This window comes from Leptonychotes weddellii, chromosome 8 (assembly GCF_054177405.1).
Source record: "Leptonychotes weddellii isolate Sample4059 chromosome 8, ASM5417740v2, whole genome shotgun sequence".
Taxonomy (NCBI): Eukaryota; Metazoa; Chordata; class Mammalia; order Carnivora; family Phocidae; genus Leptonychotes; species Leptonychotes weddellii.
Genome location: NC_138376.1, coordinates 99,189,906 through 99,208,973, shown reverse-complemented (window position 1 = coordinate 99,208,973; position 19,068 = coordinate 99,189,906). Strand labels below are relative to the sequence as shown.

The following is a 19,068-nucleotide window of genomic DNA, read 5'->3' as shown; positions in this document are numbered from 1 at the left end:
AAATTTTACTCCTGCCACTTCTTACATAAATTTGCTACAATAGTCAATAATAATGTTTTAAAATCTTACCACGTATTTATCATGGTACTGAAAGTAGAGGAGTATCATCAGTGTTGAATCAGTGAGTTTAGTAAGCAAAGGTGATACTCAATCTAGTGAATGTTGGAATAAGGGTCAATTCCAAATTAGTGGCAGATAAAGCAAGGCTAGTGTTCAATCTTCACTTTCATCTGCAGTATGCTAATTCCTATTTTCTTAATTCATGATTTGTGGGAAGAACATGAGAACACTGCTTGTGGGAAATCATGGTTAGAAACCTTCCCGCATTTCCCCAAGAACTAGCAAATACCTAGTGCAAATCTGTTTCTTTCTTGGAACATCATAGTTTTCAAGGCACATGAAAGTAGATGACAACATATTTTTTTGTACCTGAAAATGGTATTCACTTCTCTGATCCTTGTACCAATTTTGCAATAGGAAAAGGGAACGTTGAACTGTATTAACTTGAGAGTGAAGTTTACACTAAGAGAACACTGGCAAAAGAAAAACTGAACATTTGACTTTCAGGCTACAGTAGCCTTTGAGTGAGGGACTGGCGGTCACACAGGAAGGGACACAGCAGAATTGGGACCTGCTGATGGATTTTTCATTGACTACTCGCAAGCAGTTATTTATGGGGTGATGTTTCAAACTGTGATATATTTCGTTTGTTAGTTTATTTAAAATAAATATACATTACTTATTAGTTTAAATATTTTGGATCATATATTTGTTGTCAAGGTGCCTATGCTTTCAACCCTGGGAATGCAGAAGAAGGAACTGTTACGGTTGCCAAAATGCCAGAACCAGAGGATGAATGTGTAGGGCTTAGTCTTATTTACAGACCTGTGCAGCCTCCTTCTTGGAAGTTGAAATAGCCATGGGCACAGCGGTCACATTTCTTTCCTGTCACTCCAGGCTGGCACCAACACTGACCACTCTCTTCACAGTCAAATGATTTAGACCCAAAGGAATTGCAATTGCAGGGAACACACCCCCTTCCTGATTGTAGGCCAAAGGTTTCAGGCTGGCATAGGAAAGGAAAGAGAAAAATTAAATTTAAATCAATTAGTTCGTTATGAAACAAGATGCACAATATCAAGAGATGAGACAGGAAAGAGGAATCTATGGGTTGTCGAGGTTCTTCACTGATGTTATGACAACGAGGTTACAGTTTAATCTAATGGATCCTTTTCTACAAAATCCAAAAAGAAGAGTACGATTACTTTAAAATTTTATCAAAGTTAACAGCAGAATTAGGGTACTATCCTTTATGTCGGCTATATTTTCAGCAGTTTTTCCCTATACTTTCCAAGATTTTAACAGCAATGTGGAACTAAGCTATGGGGTGTTACTTATATTTTAATTGAAAAATTTACTTGCTTCATTCCTAATAATCTGAATTGATTAATTTTAGACCTTATGAACTCCTCTACTTGTTAAAAATGTTTCTGATATTATTGACCAGAAGCCTACAGTTAAAATAAATGTTTTTCTTCTAATATTTGATCTAATTTTTGTCATCTCCCCATAAATCTAATTATCATTCTAGAGATCACTTTATAAATATAACTTACAGATTTATGCCTATGCTGACAAAATAATTGGTTTACAAACATCTAGTTTCTTGGGTTTCATTTTAACAACTGAAATTGATCTGAGAGAACACACATCAAAGCACCAGATTAGGTAGATGAAAGGAAACCTTTATTCTCTGATGAGTTATTCCTAGGCACATCTCTTATCTATGCATAACAAATAACTTTCTATGATCGGTTTTCATTACTAGCTTTGGCTTGAAATACATGTTATCTGACCTAGAGTGACTATGTTAGAAAGTGTGGATGGATTAAAAATTACCTCTACTAGAAAAGTGAAAAATGCACATCCTACTTAAAGTACAACAGGGTTGTATTTTAAAATATGAAGTGTGTCACATCATTATGATATTTTAATCTGAAAAATTAGTCTTTTAGTTCTTTGTAAAAAATAATTCCTATTTTGGATTATTAGACTTAATAGTTACTTCCTGGTAAGAATAAATCTTGCTATTTAATGGGAGCCACCCAAAGAGAAACAAATAAGGCTCATTACATATTTTTGCCATTATTGTTAACAGTATGAAAAACAGTTCTAGAAAACAAAATCACACTGAAAATTACTCTCTTAAAATTACTATAGCTAAGAACAGTTTTGGTTTTTAAATATAAAATGGGTTGATTGAGTTTAACAATCATTTAATCTTTGTATTTACTGCTGGCTTTATTTTTATTTCCAGTTCAAATTCAGATGTCGTCATATGATTAAAGAAGAAAGTGTGTTTGTGGAATCACTACATTGCACACCTGAAACTAATATAGCACCATATGTTAACTCTACTGGTACTGAAACAGAATTTAAAAAATAAATAAAGAAAGAAGAAAGTATCAGTTCTACCAAATGACTTAACACACAATTTTGAAATTAAATTTCATTATATAAGGAATGATTAAGACATATAAGATTTTTATTCATAAAAAGCAACTAGCTGTAAAATTCTGGATACCTGACCTAGAGAAATAATGAGAAATTGGGAAAATGGTTAAAGTATGAGCATGCCTATTACAGTATTATTTATGAGAGTAACTTCCCAATGTTAGAGAGAAAGTTGAATAAATTAAATTATGATACATTCATGCTATGAAATAATACGCCATCATTAAAGTCCTGTTTTGAAGCAGTTTTAATGATAGGAATATGCTTAGGACATAGCATTATGCAAAATTTCAAAAAGCAGAATACAAAATTATATACACACTATTATTCCAATTATATACCTATAATGACACACACACATCACTCAGGCACACACAAACAGAAACATACATAGAAAAAAGACTAGAACATACTACATTAAAATGGTTTTTAAAAATCCGAATCATAAATATATTTGTATTTCTTATGCAAAGTATTTTGCATTTATTTCCTAAATTTTCTTGACTTAGACATCTGAATTGTAGAGAAAATACTTTTTCATCTTTATTTCCTAAATTTTTCTTCGCTTGGCATATCTATATATCTTTAATGGATATATCTATATAGTGTTAAATGAACTTCCAAATCATAGTTATTATGAAAATTCCAAAGTTCGTTATGTAAAACATATGTAAGAAGAAATATCTTTACCATACTTTTCAAATACTTAAATAATGTAATTTTAAAGAGTTAAATTATACCAAAACAAATAGAAACAAATTTCAGCAACAAAATTTTAATAAATTTGATGTACAAAAATTTAATTCAGAAACTAGGGAAAATCTCTGTAGTAAACAAATTCAAAAGTAGACATTCCTAGTCAGTAATCGAGATTAACGAGGTAAAATGAACATGGGAGACAGTCCCTATCCAGTGTCAGTGAGATGTTTGATGATCTCCCAGAAATTATTTCCACTTGGGGTAATAACGACAATGAGCACTTACATATGGTGCTTGCTGGGTGTCAAGTACTGTTCTAAAGCCCTTTGCAAACATGGATTCATTTAAACCTCCAGACAATCCTGGGAGATAGTTATTACCATCACCTCTTTACAGAGTGAGGAAACTGAGGCACAGAAAGTGCAAGTTATTTGCCTAAGGTCACCAGTTAGCCAACCGCAGAGTCAGGATTCCACGTCAGCCAGCCTGGCTTCAGAGTCTGTGCTCTTTACTCTCACACATACTGTCTCAGAACAAAAATGGTCTCAGGACAAAACACCACCCGGTACAAAGTCCTATAGGACATGTAGGAAAAGGGTGTGAATAAGGGTTGAATTTTGCTAAATTTCTATTTTGGAGACATTTTGATCAATTCCTGTCCCTTTCTTTTACTTTAAATGTATGCATTTGTTTTGTTTTTTTTATTTGTTTTTGAAAAACAATCTTTTTAAAAGATTTCTTCCTCTAATAGCAACAATAATAACAACAGCAATAATACCTAACATTTACTAAGAACTCTCCAGATGCGTGCCTTATGCACTGTTCCCACGACAATCAGGAAACAGCCATAGAGGTGCCTAGACAGATCTCCCTACAAAAGAATCTGCAGCGGGACTGTGACGGGTTGACATCCTCCGGTTTTTACTCTTGTGGATTCCCTGGAGGAGCTCGCACCAGGTCAATGACTGATAACAATAAAGTATTAGAGCCTTCCTGCCCAATCCAGGATGACTCTAACAGGCAAATGGTGCTTGGGCACTCCCCCTTGGCCTGGCACACATTTGACGTTTTGGCAGAAGGCAAAGAATGAGGCTTTTCTACCCAACCTTTCCTTCCCTTTTTCCTTTCATTTCAGTCTGGCCTGCACTGCAGCAGAAGGCTTCCTGCGTATTATACTCTCTCCTCCTTCATCTTTCATAGGCATTTCCCTATCTGTAGTGGGTCCCACTACAGATGAAGCAGATGAATTACAGAAAGATTGAAGGAACTGTCTTACGGCTAGCAAGTGGCGAGACTGGGATTTGACCTGAGGCATTCTGATATCAGAACTAGTTTTCTTAAAATGCCAATAAAGAGCCTAGAAATAATGCATGTTTTTTTTTTTTTTTCTTTTCTACTCCTTTGCTTTTTACTTTACTCTCACCTTCTTCTACCTGTTACCTGCCCCTCCCCTCCCCCACCCTGGAGGCTGTGATTCTATCTTGGCAAGTCTAATCTCCTGTCATTCTGCAACAGGGTCCTGGACCTAGTCTTCCTCCTTCCTCCTTCTTTCCCTCCCCTTCCTCCCTTTCTCTCTTCCTTTTGGTATTTGCTTTCTTTTGCCTTGTAAGATGGGGGGCTAAACTTTTGTAGTACAAAACATGCTTCCTTACTTTGTGTACGTGGTACATTTGTGGGATGTGAAAATGTGTGACTTGTGGTAACTATGGGCAAACTTACAACGTGGTAAAGTCCCAAAGCCATCAATTATGATAAATGTTAGCAGAATGTCAGACCAATGGGCTACATTTTCTTGGGCAAGTCACTTTCTCTGCTAGATCTCCCTTCATTTGTTCATTCGTAGAAGTGAATTTGCTCCAAATGATGCCTGAAATTCCTTCCACTTCTAAGATCATAGGTTTCTACAAATAAACTTTCATTTCTCCAGATCCACGGTTAGTTGAAACTTTTAGGAACCTATGAACTTGAATATACTTTTAAAACTACACAGATAGGGCTACTTTCAAAAGGCAAGGCTTGAAGCGGGAATTGCCTAGTGTTGGCACCCTGGGCAACCCTTACGGGAACAAGGCCATCGGGGAAGGTCGGCAGCAGCACACGCAACACGACATGCGGAGGCATGAGCCATGCAGCGCCTCTGGGATTACCGGAGCTGGGGCCCGATAGGCTCCCCGAGGGCAGCCGCCGGAGCTGCTGACAGCCCACCTCGGAGGAGGCCCTGGCCCCCGCTGCGCTCTCTGTGACTTCTCCTCCTGCCGCTGCACCTGCCTGCTGAGACGGCACTGTCGCCCTACGAAGCCAGATTTACACGCACATCTTCCTGTCACATCACACCACGGTGTCACAGAGCCAACGGGATCGCAGTCACACAGCACACAGATTTGCTTCTCTGGATCCCACCACATACCGGGCTTTAAAAGCCAACAGAAAAACAAAACAAAGGAACAAAAGAGCATACGCCATTATTCACAAGATCGACGCAGATGAGACTTTCAAACTTACTACAGAGGGGCCAGTTTGCCCTCTGAGAAATGCTTGTTCTGTTTAATAGTCTTTATCACCAAACATACATATTTAGAAGAAAGAGGTAGTGCGGATCCGTCACTCTCGCGGAGGGAAAGAAGGTGTTTGCCATCCTGAAGGCAGGGCAATATGCTCAGGAACAGAGAGCAACGTATTTTGATATTTTTGTTTCCCTTTTAGAAAAATGATGTAACTAAAAATATGTGGATTAGCTTCTCTACTGAAAACTTTAGTTGAGTGCTCCCTGGAACTCACTTGTAAATGATAGAACTAGAAAAAAGTGTTTGCTAAAAACAAAGGATGTGATGCATTTCATTCTGCCAACATAAGAGCAAAGAGTATTTTACTCACTATAGACTGGGATTAAATTGATATGCTATTTGTTTTAAAAATGTCCGAGTTACAGTAAATATGACACAAATTCACTGCCAAGGAAAAATAGGTTGAAGGTCAAAAGCTAGTGTATAGCAAATTTTTTTCTATTTTGGAAAAAATATTTCAATGATCACAGTGATGGCACATATAGAATTAGATAATCCTGGACTCCTCTTTCAATATATTTAATACGTACATTGTTGAAAGCTAATGAACATTTTCGAGGAGGAAGTGATTCTTCATCAGCTCCTACTCCTTACCTTACACTCATCACACCGCCGTCCCTGCACGTTAGGTTTGCACTCGCACTGTCCCGTCCTGGCATGGCAACTCTCAGAGAAGGAGCTGTTGACATTACAGTGACAAGCTGCAAAAAGAAGAGCGATCTGTGGTTGGGAAAACACTTGCTGTAGTATTAATAGGCTTGTTAAATAATAATATCCCCCATATGGTAACATTGGAACTAAGTTTTAGAACAGAATGTTTTCTGATTTGCTAGGTGTTCTGTTAGGCATTATAGCATTCAATTCTTATAATGACTCTACAATCTGTAGAGATGATTCATGTAAAGCTGTATCACAGTGCCTGGCACATAATATGTTGTTAAAACATTATTGTAATCATTATTATTCCAATTTTGAGAATGAATTATAAATGTTATATATTATCTAATATATAAATATTGTGTGTGTATATATTTATATACACACATACATGAACACACACACATACACATACTCACCTTTAAGATTAGAAAAGTATGTAAGGCAGAAGAACTAAGTAGACATTTTTCTGAAGAGGACATTAAAATGGCCAACAGGCACATGAAAAGATGTTCAACATCACTAACCACCAAAGAAATGCAAATCAAAACCACAATGATATATCACCTGATACCTATTAGAATGGCTAGTATTAAGAAGACACAAAACAACAGATGCTGGCAAGGATGTGGTGAAAAAGGTACTCTTATACAATGTTGGTGGGAATGTAAATTGGTCCAACCACTTGGGAAAACAGGGTGGAGTTTCCTTAAACAATCAAAAATAGAACTACCATACAATCCAGCAATTCTACTACTGGGTGTATACTTAAAGGAAACGAAAACAGCATTTCAAAGAGATATATACACTCTTATGTTTACTGCAGCATTATTTACAATAGTCAAGATCTGGAAATAATGTCCATCAAAGACGAAAGGATAAAAAAAATAGCTGTGGCATATATACACCATGGAGTATTATTCAGCCATGACAAAGGAGAATATCCTGCCCTTTGCAACAACATGGATGGAACTTGACCACATTATGCTAAGTGAAATAAGTCAGACAAAGAAAGCCAACTAGTGCATGATATCACCTCTCTGTGGAACCTGAAAAAATCAAACTCATAAAAGATATAGTAAAATGATGATTTACCAGGCGATGGATGGTGGGGCATAACATTGCTATTGTTTAAGAGTGCACACTTGCAAGTAGTAAATAATGAGTAGTAAATAAGCTACAGTGCTCTAATACAGAGTATAAAGAATATGGGGACAATATTGTAGTATATTGTGTAATAGAATAAATATACTACATTGGCAATCATATTGCAATATATAAGTATATCAAAGTAACACGTTGTACACCTTAGATTTACACAATGTTAAATGTCAAATATATCCATTTAAAAAGTATATAAGGTGAATGGATAAAGAAGAGGTGGTATATAAATAAAATGAGTGGAAAGATCTCCTTAACTTTATGGAGGGAGTTATTGGAAGATAGAAGAAGAGGTCACACAGCCCTAAAACAAGCAAGCCACAGATACAACGACTATGAGCGCTACTGCCAAAGGAGCTACCATGTGGGGACAGCCCAGGCCCAAGCAGTGCGCTGCATACTGTCCATGTGCTAGATCCTTTAATCCCCACAGAAAATCATGACCGTTTATGTAAACGAGGAAACTGAATCTCAGTGAGGTCAACTGTCTGTCCAAGGTCACATAGCTAGAAACTGTAGATCCCAGATGATGCCTTTGAATGGGAGAATTTCTTAAGCTCCCTGTGATTTTACACAGGTAAACTTACAATGTTTAAAGGCACTTCTTTCTGAGACTGTTGGAAATTTTACTTTAAAAAAATACCAATTTATAGGTGATATTAATAAATGTTTGTTATTGAAATGGGGTGTCCTACCTGGTCTTTGGTGTTTATAGCAGAGACAATAATAAGACATTACACTGGTTTCTATAATTTTGCAGCTCCTAGGTGCTAACTGAATGACTGGAAGAATCCCTTCTTACATAATGAAGTTGGCAGAAGTGAACTGTGGGTATCATAACCTGCCCTACCTAAACATTATGGCAGCAGGTGAGGTTGAGGATGGCATGTAAAATACTCAGGTGCTGGGCGCCTGAGTGGCTCAGATGGTTAAGCGTCTGCCTTTGGCTCAGGTCATGATCCCAGGGTCCTGGGATCGAGTCCCACATTGGGCTCCCTGCTCCGCAGGAAGCCTGCTTCTCCCTCTGCCTCTGCCTCTCTCTCTCTCTCTGACTCTCATGAATAAATAAATAAAACATTAAAAAAAAATCTTTAAAAAAAAATACTCAGGTGCTGACATGGATTCATATTCCACTGGACTCTGTACAATAAGATTTCCCTTGCATATTATGTTACTGCTAATATAAAGCATTAGTAAATTCTATGCAACGCTGAATAATGCAGCTAAGGAGGTAGAGGTGACAGGAGAAATGTACTGATTAACATGGATAAGCCCTACAATAGCTAATTTTGTGAAAGGAAACACAGAAATATCATTCTGTGAACAGTCCTAAGGTGAAAGTCAATCATTTAACAGTTACAAATGCCAGTGTGTAGAAATATGGGCAGAATTTTACACCCATTATGAAATGCAAGAATGTGAAGTTCACATATGAAAGCCTAACAGATGAACAGCTACAAACAGGCACCAAAGAAATAATACGGACAGATAAATTCATTAAGAAAATGATTACCACTGAGATAAACAATAAGGATAAATGGGGCTTACCTAATTTCTAAATTCTTCTCTCCTATCGTGGGCATAAGTTTATTTTAAAATCTTCATTCCACACGTAAACAAAAACAAAAATGTGTGCATCATTTGAAAAACAACAACCCTTTGACAATGCGGCAATTTTCAAAGGATTGACTCTATTAGTCCAAAGAAATATTTTAGGACGTGCAGACTCTGTGTATAGGCTGTGCATCTATGATACATGTATCCATATAATCTCCTACCCTCCAATCCCCACTCAAGAACTCATCAGCTGCTTTGAGGTGCGAGGCATCAATTCTGTCAAGGGCGTCAATAGTTCAGGACTTACGCTGACAGTTCTTTGCATCAACTGCGTCTCCAAAATATCCATCAGCACAGAGCTCACAGAAGCGGCCTGTTGTACCTGGCTTACATATCAGACAGGAGCCAGACAAGCTGTCACAGCTGCCAGGGATGGAGAAGTCAAGGTTGTCACTGCATTGGCATGGCTGACATGATCCTCCAGGTACCGAAGGTTGTCCAAAATAGCCTTCTGCACACCTACGGGGAAAAATTTCATCAGTGAGTATTTGGGAGGAACTCATGAAACCCATCGGGGGCAATGCTTATATATTTTTCACACTACCCTCTCCCAGGATGATAGGTTTTTCCTTTTAAGTGCTCCTTTTCTCGAATGCAAGGTGATTAAACATGTTTTTCTATAACTGCAGTGTAGATACAAGATGAAATCCTGCCAGCCCCACTAGTAATTAGATTTCAGCCAGGAGAAAAAAAAAAAATCTTGTCACTGGCACCGAAGACGAGACCAAAGCATAATAAGAAATCTGCTGCTGGCACTCTAGAGGAATCCAGGTCCATGTTGGAAAGCCTTTGTAGTGCAACACATCACATGTATCTACTCCAATTGGTTGTTTTCTGTACAAATATATAAGGTTCACGTTTTTTGTTGTTGTAACAAAAGCTTGTTATGAGGAAACAGACTTGCAAGGAAATTTAGCAGCGAGAATTCAGAATTTATTAAATAGAAAATTGTGACTCAAAATTTGATTCTCGTTATTATTCAGGTGGGGGCTCTGGGTATCGCTGCGTTAATAATAGGTTTGTATATATTTGCATTTCCATACAGAGGCAGATTTTCATTGAAGAGCTTTTACCAAGAAGCAGGTATGCCTACATCTTGGGGTAACACCCTGTAAGGTGATGCTTAATTGTGCCACAACTCGCATTAGCAAACTCTAAGTCTCTCTCTCTCTCTTTTTTTTTTTTAAGGACTAAGTACTCTTTTACATACTATTGGAAAAACAAGTTTGTTTATTTATGAGGCATAGCAGAGAAGATTTTTTAAATTATAGTATCAAATTTCCCTTTATCCATATGTTGTTTCAAAATGCTCCTTAATGTCACAGATGCACAGATATATGGTTTTAGGAGGCATCTATTCATATTCTGCTCTGTCTTCTCTTTCAGTTACATTTGTTCATGCTTCATATTAAACCACACTTGCCAGAGGAGAAACAAAACAGTGCATCTCTAGTCTTACAGTCAGGCTGGCTCTGTCATCTGTACCATCTTAGCAAAATAAAAAGTCCTTTGCAGCAAAGATCAAAACTGAAGGGGGACAAAAACAATATGGGAGAATATAATTTCAATAGTACACACTTTTATGCTCCTCTAGTCACAGACACATAAGTAACTGTGTAGAGAAATGCTCTCTACCATTCAAAATAGAAATGATTTAAATCCATTACATCATGTGAGGGTATTTAATAACATCACAATTATGGGCCAAAGTCATTAATGACTCAGAGTTTTCTAGAACACTTGTAAGTGCCATAATAATCTTTTTTTTTAAAAAGAGAATTAACCTTTGTCCATAATTTTTAAATGAGATTACAAGTTTTAATTATATTCACAAAATATTGTACAAATCATGAAAGTCACAGTATAAATACTGCTTGGAAGAATATGTCACCCACAAATATAATTGCTTATTAATTATCCACTGTAAAATATGAACTAACATTTTAGTGCATAAAATTTCCCCACAATTCAGAAGTGGTATTCCATAAAGATAATAGGAAGACACTTTTGAATTTGAACCCAATTCTCCTTGCCTTACTTGATATGCAGAGCTTATGATCACATCCACATATACTTGCATCTCATTTTGTTTACCATTAAGAGTGAGACTCCACTCCACTAGAATAACGATATACAATGATCATTATCGCAGCCAACAAAAGCCCATTATTTTCAGCTCACTTTCCTCAAAATGACTTACTGCCCTCAGGAGAGATGGTATTATATAACAAGATCTGGGAATTTTTCTTAACATAGATACCAGTTAATAAGCCTAAAATTCTCCTACAATAAAAAGGAACCTTCTGTTCATGAGAAAATAATTACAATTAAGTAGACTAACCAAAGAAGCATGTTTTATTTTTTGTTGGAGAACACTTAAGAAAGCATATTGAATATACATGATAGATAATTCATATGCCGCTCCATTAAAAGTGTGCATTCAGGTTCTATTACTGGTGTGTGTATATGTGTGTGTGTTTCCATACATAGAATAGTAGTTTTAGAGACATAAAAATGTGTAAGTAGAAATTTAAAAGTAATCCTAGGGTCAGCGAATATAATACTGCTAATCATAGAACTTTTGTTAATAATAATAGTAATAGTGTTTTATAGTCTGATCGAGTTGGAGTCACTTAATTAAAATTAGTGTGAATGACAGCCTTTTAGACCTTGCCAGCCTCTCAGTTTTTCACTCTATAAAAACTAACTGTAATTTGAAATCTCAGGGTCTCTCATTTTCATACGTAAGGCAGAATGAGGACATTTCTTAGCAGAGTTTATTGGATTCCTTGCTACATATAGATGTCCTGACAATACAAAGTCGCTGTTCCTTTCCACTTTTGCTAACTTTTTTCATACCAAATTGCAGTATTTTAGAAAGAGACCTTTTAATGTAGATGAGATTCTAGATGCCACATGCCGTTATGTAATATGGTTCTGTCTATCGACGACTTAGGAACAATGTTAGAGAGAGAGAGAGAGATGAGAGAGGGAGAGGGAGGATAGCAAAAGTGAAGAGAAAGGGCAATGAGAAGTGCAGAGCAATATTGGCAAGATTGCTCTCACTCTGCTGCTTCATTTTTTCAATAACTTTTGGCTAAAATATGTGGCCTACAGTCCTATTCAGTATCTATAGACTAAACACAGTGCTTCAATCTCTATAAGCATACTAGAAAAGCTCTTGTTCTTTTCCTCTCCTGCCCTTCCTCAAATACCTACTGAACACTTCATCATACTAATATAAATAAGGCACAATCTTTATGCTGCAGTCTAGGGAGAAGAAAAAGAAATTAAAAATGTAGCAGGAACTACTACAGATATGCCAATGTTCTCATAGAAGCACAAAAAGGGGCAACCAATTCAGATTAGGATTCATCAAGGACACTGTCAGGATGATAGAGTTGAATTGGAAAAGTTCAGCAGGGTGAGTCTCACGTGGAGGAGTGGAAGGGCTGCAGGCTTCTAGTCAGAGGGAACAGTATTGGCGAAGGCACAGAGGAGGGTGGCTGGCGTGTAAATGGGAGTGGCTATGCAATAGGGATGTATTCTTACTACTTCCCATGTGACTGAATCAGTTAAAGACTGAGTGAGTTTGCCTGCTTATGTGGTTCCTTTCTGCAAATTAGAGGAAGAAAAGGGTCCTCTTTGAGCATATGCAGAAAAACGAAGAGATAGTGGACATATTGAGCACCCGGGATTCAAGCTCCTAATCTCCCCCTCGGCTGAGTACTTTTGTGCAGTATACAAACTTCCCAAGCACATAGGAGCAGACTTTGAAACCTTACTTGTAGTCACAATTTTGCTAATGGTACTACTGAGTTAAGTATGACTGTCTTGCTTTTTCTATTTCTGTGACTATACATTCCACATCTGAGACTCAAGGGCACAAGGAGACTCAGGCATGAGTAGAAATTCTCACCAGCATAGTGGTAATATGGTAATTAGACTCATTCAAAGTCAGGAATTTATGAAGCAGAGAATATCTAAATAGGATTTTGGAATTGAAATTTAAAAAGTAAAAAGAAACTTTTCTGACCTAGAATATGTATCATATGGATAAAATTGTAGGTAAAATTCCAAATTTTAAGCAATTAGGTTCCAATACCTTCTGCATTCTCAGTGGCCATTGTGAAATTAGTCTTGACTTTGACCTCTCTCTCCTCACTTGGGGAGGAGTTGTTAAAAATTTGCCAGCTAGGGAGGGGACAGGGCTTCGGGGGCCCCTGTACCTCATCAAGTTTCATGTGGATCCAACTGGGTCAACTTACCACAGTCTTTTTTTCTTAAGATTTATTTATTTATTCTGGGGGAGGGGCAGAGGGAAAGAGAATCTCAAACAGACTCCCTGCTGAGTGCAGAGCCTGCCCATGTGGGGCTTGATCCCACGACCCTGAGATCATGACCTGAGCTGAGACCAAGAGTCAGACGCTCAACTGACTGAGGCACCCATGCGCCCCGCCAGTCTTTTTAAGTGTCTCTCCATTAAGTATGATATATTGCTGGAGCTACAATCTTATTCTGAAAGTAGCTTAGTGACAAGTAGAGCAAGTCTCACCAGCATTTAGCTCACTGTTTCTCCATGTTCTTTTAAATTTCTCTCGATGCTCCAACACTCACCCTTTCACCCTTCAAGATACTTTGTTTTTCTATTTTTTCTCCTCCTTGACGATGACAGATGCCCAGAATCTTAGAAAAGTGCCATGATGAATACTTCATTCCTTCATTCTCTCTCTGTTTTTCTTTTGTTTAAAATATTCCCCAGAGGAAAGCAGTAATATCTGAAAATATGGGCGCTTTGGCCCCAAGCAAAAGTTTCTGAAAAGTGTAACTAGTGTTCTACATGTTATAGAATATCAGACAGTATTTTAAATGAATTAAAAAAAAAAAAAGCAGAATCAGACCTATAAGACCTATGAGTACAGAGAACACACTAACGGTTGCCACGGGGGGTGGGGGACTGAGGGTAGTGCAAAATGATGAAGGGGAGAGGGAGGTACAGGCTTCCAGTTATGGAATGAATAAATTGTGGGGATGAAAGGCACAGCATAAGGAATATAGTCAATGGTACTGTGATAGCGTTGTATGGTAACAGATGGGAGCTACACTTGTGGTGAGCACAGGATAACCTATAGAGTTGTTGAATCATTATACTGTACACCTGAAACTAATGTAACATTGTGGGTCAACTAAAAAAAATATTAGTTAATATTTTGTTATATCTCGTTTTGCCATTCTCTTGTTTATGATTGTTTTCATTCCCTCAGTTCTAGCAGCAAGACCATCTTGTGCTACATGACTGAGTGAAAGGATCTGACAAGGACGAAAGCAGAAACACAGGAATCTTCTGGACTTTGGGCTCTAAAAGTCACCATTTCTATGAATGTGGCCCCTCTTACTGCAATTCATCCCCAAACAGAAAATGGGATGAAGTTAGAAAGGCAGATGGAGAAGGGATGAGAGTAGAGAGTTGGCGGGTCCCAGCGTGGAGTGAAGGCAGCAGAATGAGTCCTGCACCCCCACTGGTGGTATGAAGTAGTGCGGCGTTATTCGGCCTGAAGGGAAAGGCAGTTGGGAGGACGGGAACAAGGAAGAGGTTGGCAGAAACACCCTTGGATGTTTGTCCCACCATCTGTCCATTGCCTCCCACAATACAGAGCCACACGTGCATGTGTGCACGTACACACACACATACACACAGAGCCACACACTCATACAAATTCACAGCCACACACACTCACAGTCACATACACACTCACAGACCCACACACAGCCACACACATACTCACTCACTCAAGCATTCAGGTTTCCGTGTACTAAGTAAGCTTGTTAGAACTTTAATTCAAGCCTGGGAGATGGGGAGGAGAGAAAAAAAACCAGATTTCTTAAATAGAAATATAATTGACATATAACATTGAGTAAATTTAAAGTGTACCTGACTGAAATTATGTTTCCAAGCTCTCACAGCTCCCACATATAGAGATTTGGTCTCAAAATAGAAATTAAATTGAGATAAAGAATATAAAGTTATAATTCCTGTCCACCTGAGCTGTAGTCTGAGATGCATTCTTGATATATATATAGATAGATAGATAGATAGATGGATATAGATTTAGATAGATATAGATATAGTAAGGATTTATGGTCACACAAGATTAGAAAACGCTGGTGATAGGATAATGGATAGAGTTGTCTAATCACTATGTTGTATACCTGAGACTAATGTAACATTGTGTGTCAGCTACACCTCAAGAAAAGAAAAGAAAATGCTTAAAGAAATTAAACAGACTTCTTCCATCCAGGACATGTCAGAATTTTTAACATGCTAATAGATACTTCAATACTTACGTGATCACAGAACTCTATTTCAAAAACATCTACAGTTTGGGAAACACTGCTCTAGTTTTCCAAGGCTGATTTTATGTAGATGATGTGCACAAACTGATTACACCAATCACTTACAGAATAGTTTTGATTACAAGATTTTCAGGGCAACCAGGATCTTCTTCTTCCTCTGACCCTTATTCTCCTCTCCTTCCACTTCAGCCAGCACATCCTCAAAAATGTTTCTTCTAATATTGTGAATCCCTCTACTAATGGACTTTTGAGCTCATATAAATACAGAGAAATGATAAACGCTGAATATTCCTGGAAAACCCTAATCCAAATTCTGGCTAGAAAAATGTAATATTCCATCTTCCATATCATAATAGTTTAAGATGATTTTTGACTAAAAAACTTTTGGAGAAAAGATATGCCATTTGAGAAGCAGCATATGTCCGTTTCCATTTTTTTTAAGCCTATTAATAAAGATTTTGAACAGAAAATCATGCTTACTGTCAGGTATTTCTTTCCTCGGTGATTTTGATTATTCAGATTAGATTTGTTTCCAGAATACATTCAACCATTGTCACCCACACACGTACACACACACACACACACACACACAGAGCCACACACTCATACAAACTCACAGCCACACACACAGCCACACACACTCACAGCCATGGGAGCTGCTTGAAGGTAAGCACGGTGCAATGCATCTGTTTGTATCCTATATAGCAAGCCCCGTGCCTGTCACGTGGTAGTTGCTAAACTGATGTTTGTTAAGTAAAATGCAGAATGCTAAACTGTACCTGGTTCAGAAAGGATTGTCTACCATGTATAGAAAATACAGAGCATGAAGCAAAGTAACATAAACACACCAGAGACTATGCTCCCCTCGATAAGTGGATTTAATGGCGTGGCGTCACAGATCAGCTATCATTTTCCAGCTGCTAAAGAAAAGGTTGCCTGTAGTGAGCCAGGGGCTTGGGCACTTGGTGTAAGTCTGTCTTGGCAATGATGTGTCCTGCGATTAGAGTAAGTGATCTGCATGTGCCCTCCTTTTTATTTTTTTATTATTAACGCAAAGACCTCCGGTTCCTCGGTTGCAAATAAGTCATCCGTATTTCAGTTCTAGTCTTCCATTACTCATTTACAGATGTTGCCATTCTCACAAACAGTCCTTGTTGCTGCTGGGAACTGTCATTGGTACCTCGTGCACCTCGTCCACAGATGGCTAGCTGTTGGCTAAACTCTCTCTGGGTGATCGACTCCTGCTTCATTAACTTTATGCACCCCGGCTGAACTAGGGTGAAAAGAGGACAGGAAAGGAGAAGCAGAAATAGCCCTCTATGGGCTCTGCCTTGGTGATAATGGGTGAAGGCAGGTCACTTCCTCTGCTTCCCCCACCCCCAGTGATGGCAGCAAAGGGGAAGACTTCCAGGGCTAAAACCAGAGAGATGTTGGTGTACTTGTCAATGATATCAAGGGAGAATTTTGTACCATTTTTATACTAAGACTGAAATACAGAAGAACCTTTCCTTCAAAAATAGTTCAGGAGAAAAATAATCACACAAATTACATAAAATCATATCTCTGGTTCCACTGCAAAGCAACCTAGTAAAATCAACAGGAATTAAAATACGGGCTTAGAAGTAATTAGAAGAGGATAGAAATCATGATAATAAATCACGTTTTATTTCTATATTCAAATATATTTAAAGTAAGTTATGGACCGCTTACTGAACTATGAACTACACATTTAATCCCCATTTTAAGAACAAAAAACTAATTATGAAAAGTAAATGGTGCCAACATAGACAGTAAGATAAATCTTAAAGTGCATGACTTTCCACTTGAGCAATACTTTCTAGGAAGATTGTAGGTTAATGCTTAACCTTGAAGATTAAAACATTAATCAAACACTCTCTGAGTGAACAGAGATTTACAGAGCAATTTCTAGAGAATAAATAAACTGTAAGAATAAAATGCATTTGTTTGACAAGTACAGTGAGAAACTTCACTTCATCTCACTGAGTGTGGCGGCATTTCTGAAGTAGTGCGAAGGATGATAATGCCTGTGGTTTTATAACTCCTGAGTTCGAAATCCTTGTGACAGACAGTGTAGTCCATGCTTACCTCTCACAGCGTGGTCCTCTGTACCCGACAGAGCATGCATCACAGATCAGTCCGAGACTTCGGTCTAAATGGCACGTCGGGCTAAAGCTATGTTGACATTGTTGGGGAACAAGAGAGACAAGGAAGAAGCACATACACAAAGTCATTAATGGCATATTTTCATTTCTCTTCCTCCAGGACTGCTGTGACAAAAGGGTACACAGGATGGTCATTCTTGTCCCACAGATGGAGATAAGGGTCTGGCCAAGCGAGGATGAAATGACACTGTTATTTCTGCAGATGTGAATATAGCCCAGTGGAGAGCAGGAGCTTTGTGGCATGTTATTAACTGACTTTTGACTGTTCTGGGTCCGTGATCATCAGTAACAAGTGGCGCTATACAGTCGCTTTGTAGGGATAGCCCAGGCCTGGCAAGACACGGCATCATACACTTTCCTTCTAGCCAAATCCTTCTGAATTTGAAGCAGCTCAGAAAAGTCTGTTAGAGATTTTGGAAAACTCAGTATGTGATCTCGGGAGTAGTGATGGGAGTGGTTGTGGTGATGGGGCTCCTACTTTCAGTACTGGTTCCTTGTGTGGGGGTGCGTGGGGGTGTGTGCACGCATGCGTGCATATGCGCAAGCTAATGCCCATGTGGGCCCAGGGGCATGCTGTTTAGGCAGATGAAATCTTCCAAAAAGTTTTCAGAAGAGAAAAGCATACGGATTCTGCTTAAATATATAGTCAACCAAACAATCCCCAAAAACCTTGCCATTGCACATCTTCTGGCACATTCCAAAGTTGATCTCTCTCTTTGTACATATTTTCAGTTTGGGTCTGAAGTAACAGAACTGAAGACCACATTAGGATCCAGCAGAGTAATTACAGAATTACATGCCAGCCTTCAACAACATGTACAACCCCAGACATACTTCTTTGCCTTGGGAGAGACACCCCTCACGCATGAACCCTTACCCTAAGATTGACCCAATCGCTTTCTGAAGAGCCATCAACCCTTCTGAATTCTGAGATCTGCTGCTCTACCATTTTAAAATAAAATGCCCCCTATTAATCTCTCTCCCATTATGTTTTCCCTAAATAGATTTACTTTTCTATTTTATATGACAGGACAATTCAATAGAGGCTTGCTTGATGGCTAAATGAATTAATGAGCAAACAACAAATTAAATACTCCAAGTCCTGATCGTGTTCTGCTCCTGACACTTGGATAACTTTGGAATACTTCCTTGACTTTTGTGCAGGTCAGATCACAAGTACTACTTCTGAATAATACTCCTCTGGCTTAACTCATAGCAGTCCTACAAAGATTTAATAATTCTTTTTTTTTTTTGATAGTAGCAAGTTATTAGAACTTCTATCATTTAAAACATTTCAACTCAATGGAAAGTCAAAATGA

The 19,068-nt window shown here is 38.1% G+C and overlaps 1 protein-coding gene across 1 annotated transcript in view; it reads right to left on the bottom strand.

The window, feature by feature from the left end:
* The window catches only part of LAMA2 (laminin subunit alpha 2), a 576,425-nt gene that overhangs the window by 219,451 nt on the left and 337,906 nt on the right, over positions 1 to 19,068 (bottom strand). Inside the window, exons 18-21 of the mRNA XM_081828983.1 lie at positions 17,673 to 17,759; positions 9,460 to 9,671; positions 6,372 to 6,478; positions 886 to 1,066 (exon numbers count right to left, since the gene is read on the bottom strand). Of these exons, the coding sequence (XP_081685109.1) occupies positions 886 to 1,066; positions 6,372 to 6,478; positions 9,460 to 9,671; positions 17,673 to 17,759 (587 nt within the window). The remainder of the gene's footprint in view (positions 1 to 885; positions 1,067 to 6,371; positions 6,479 to 9,459; positions 9,672 to 17,672; positions 17,760 to 19,068) is intronic.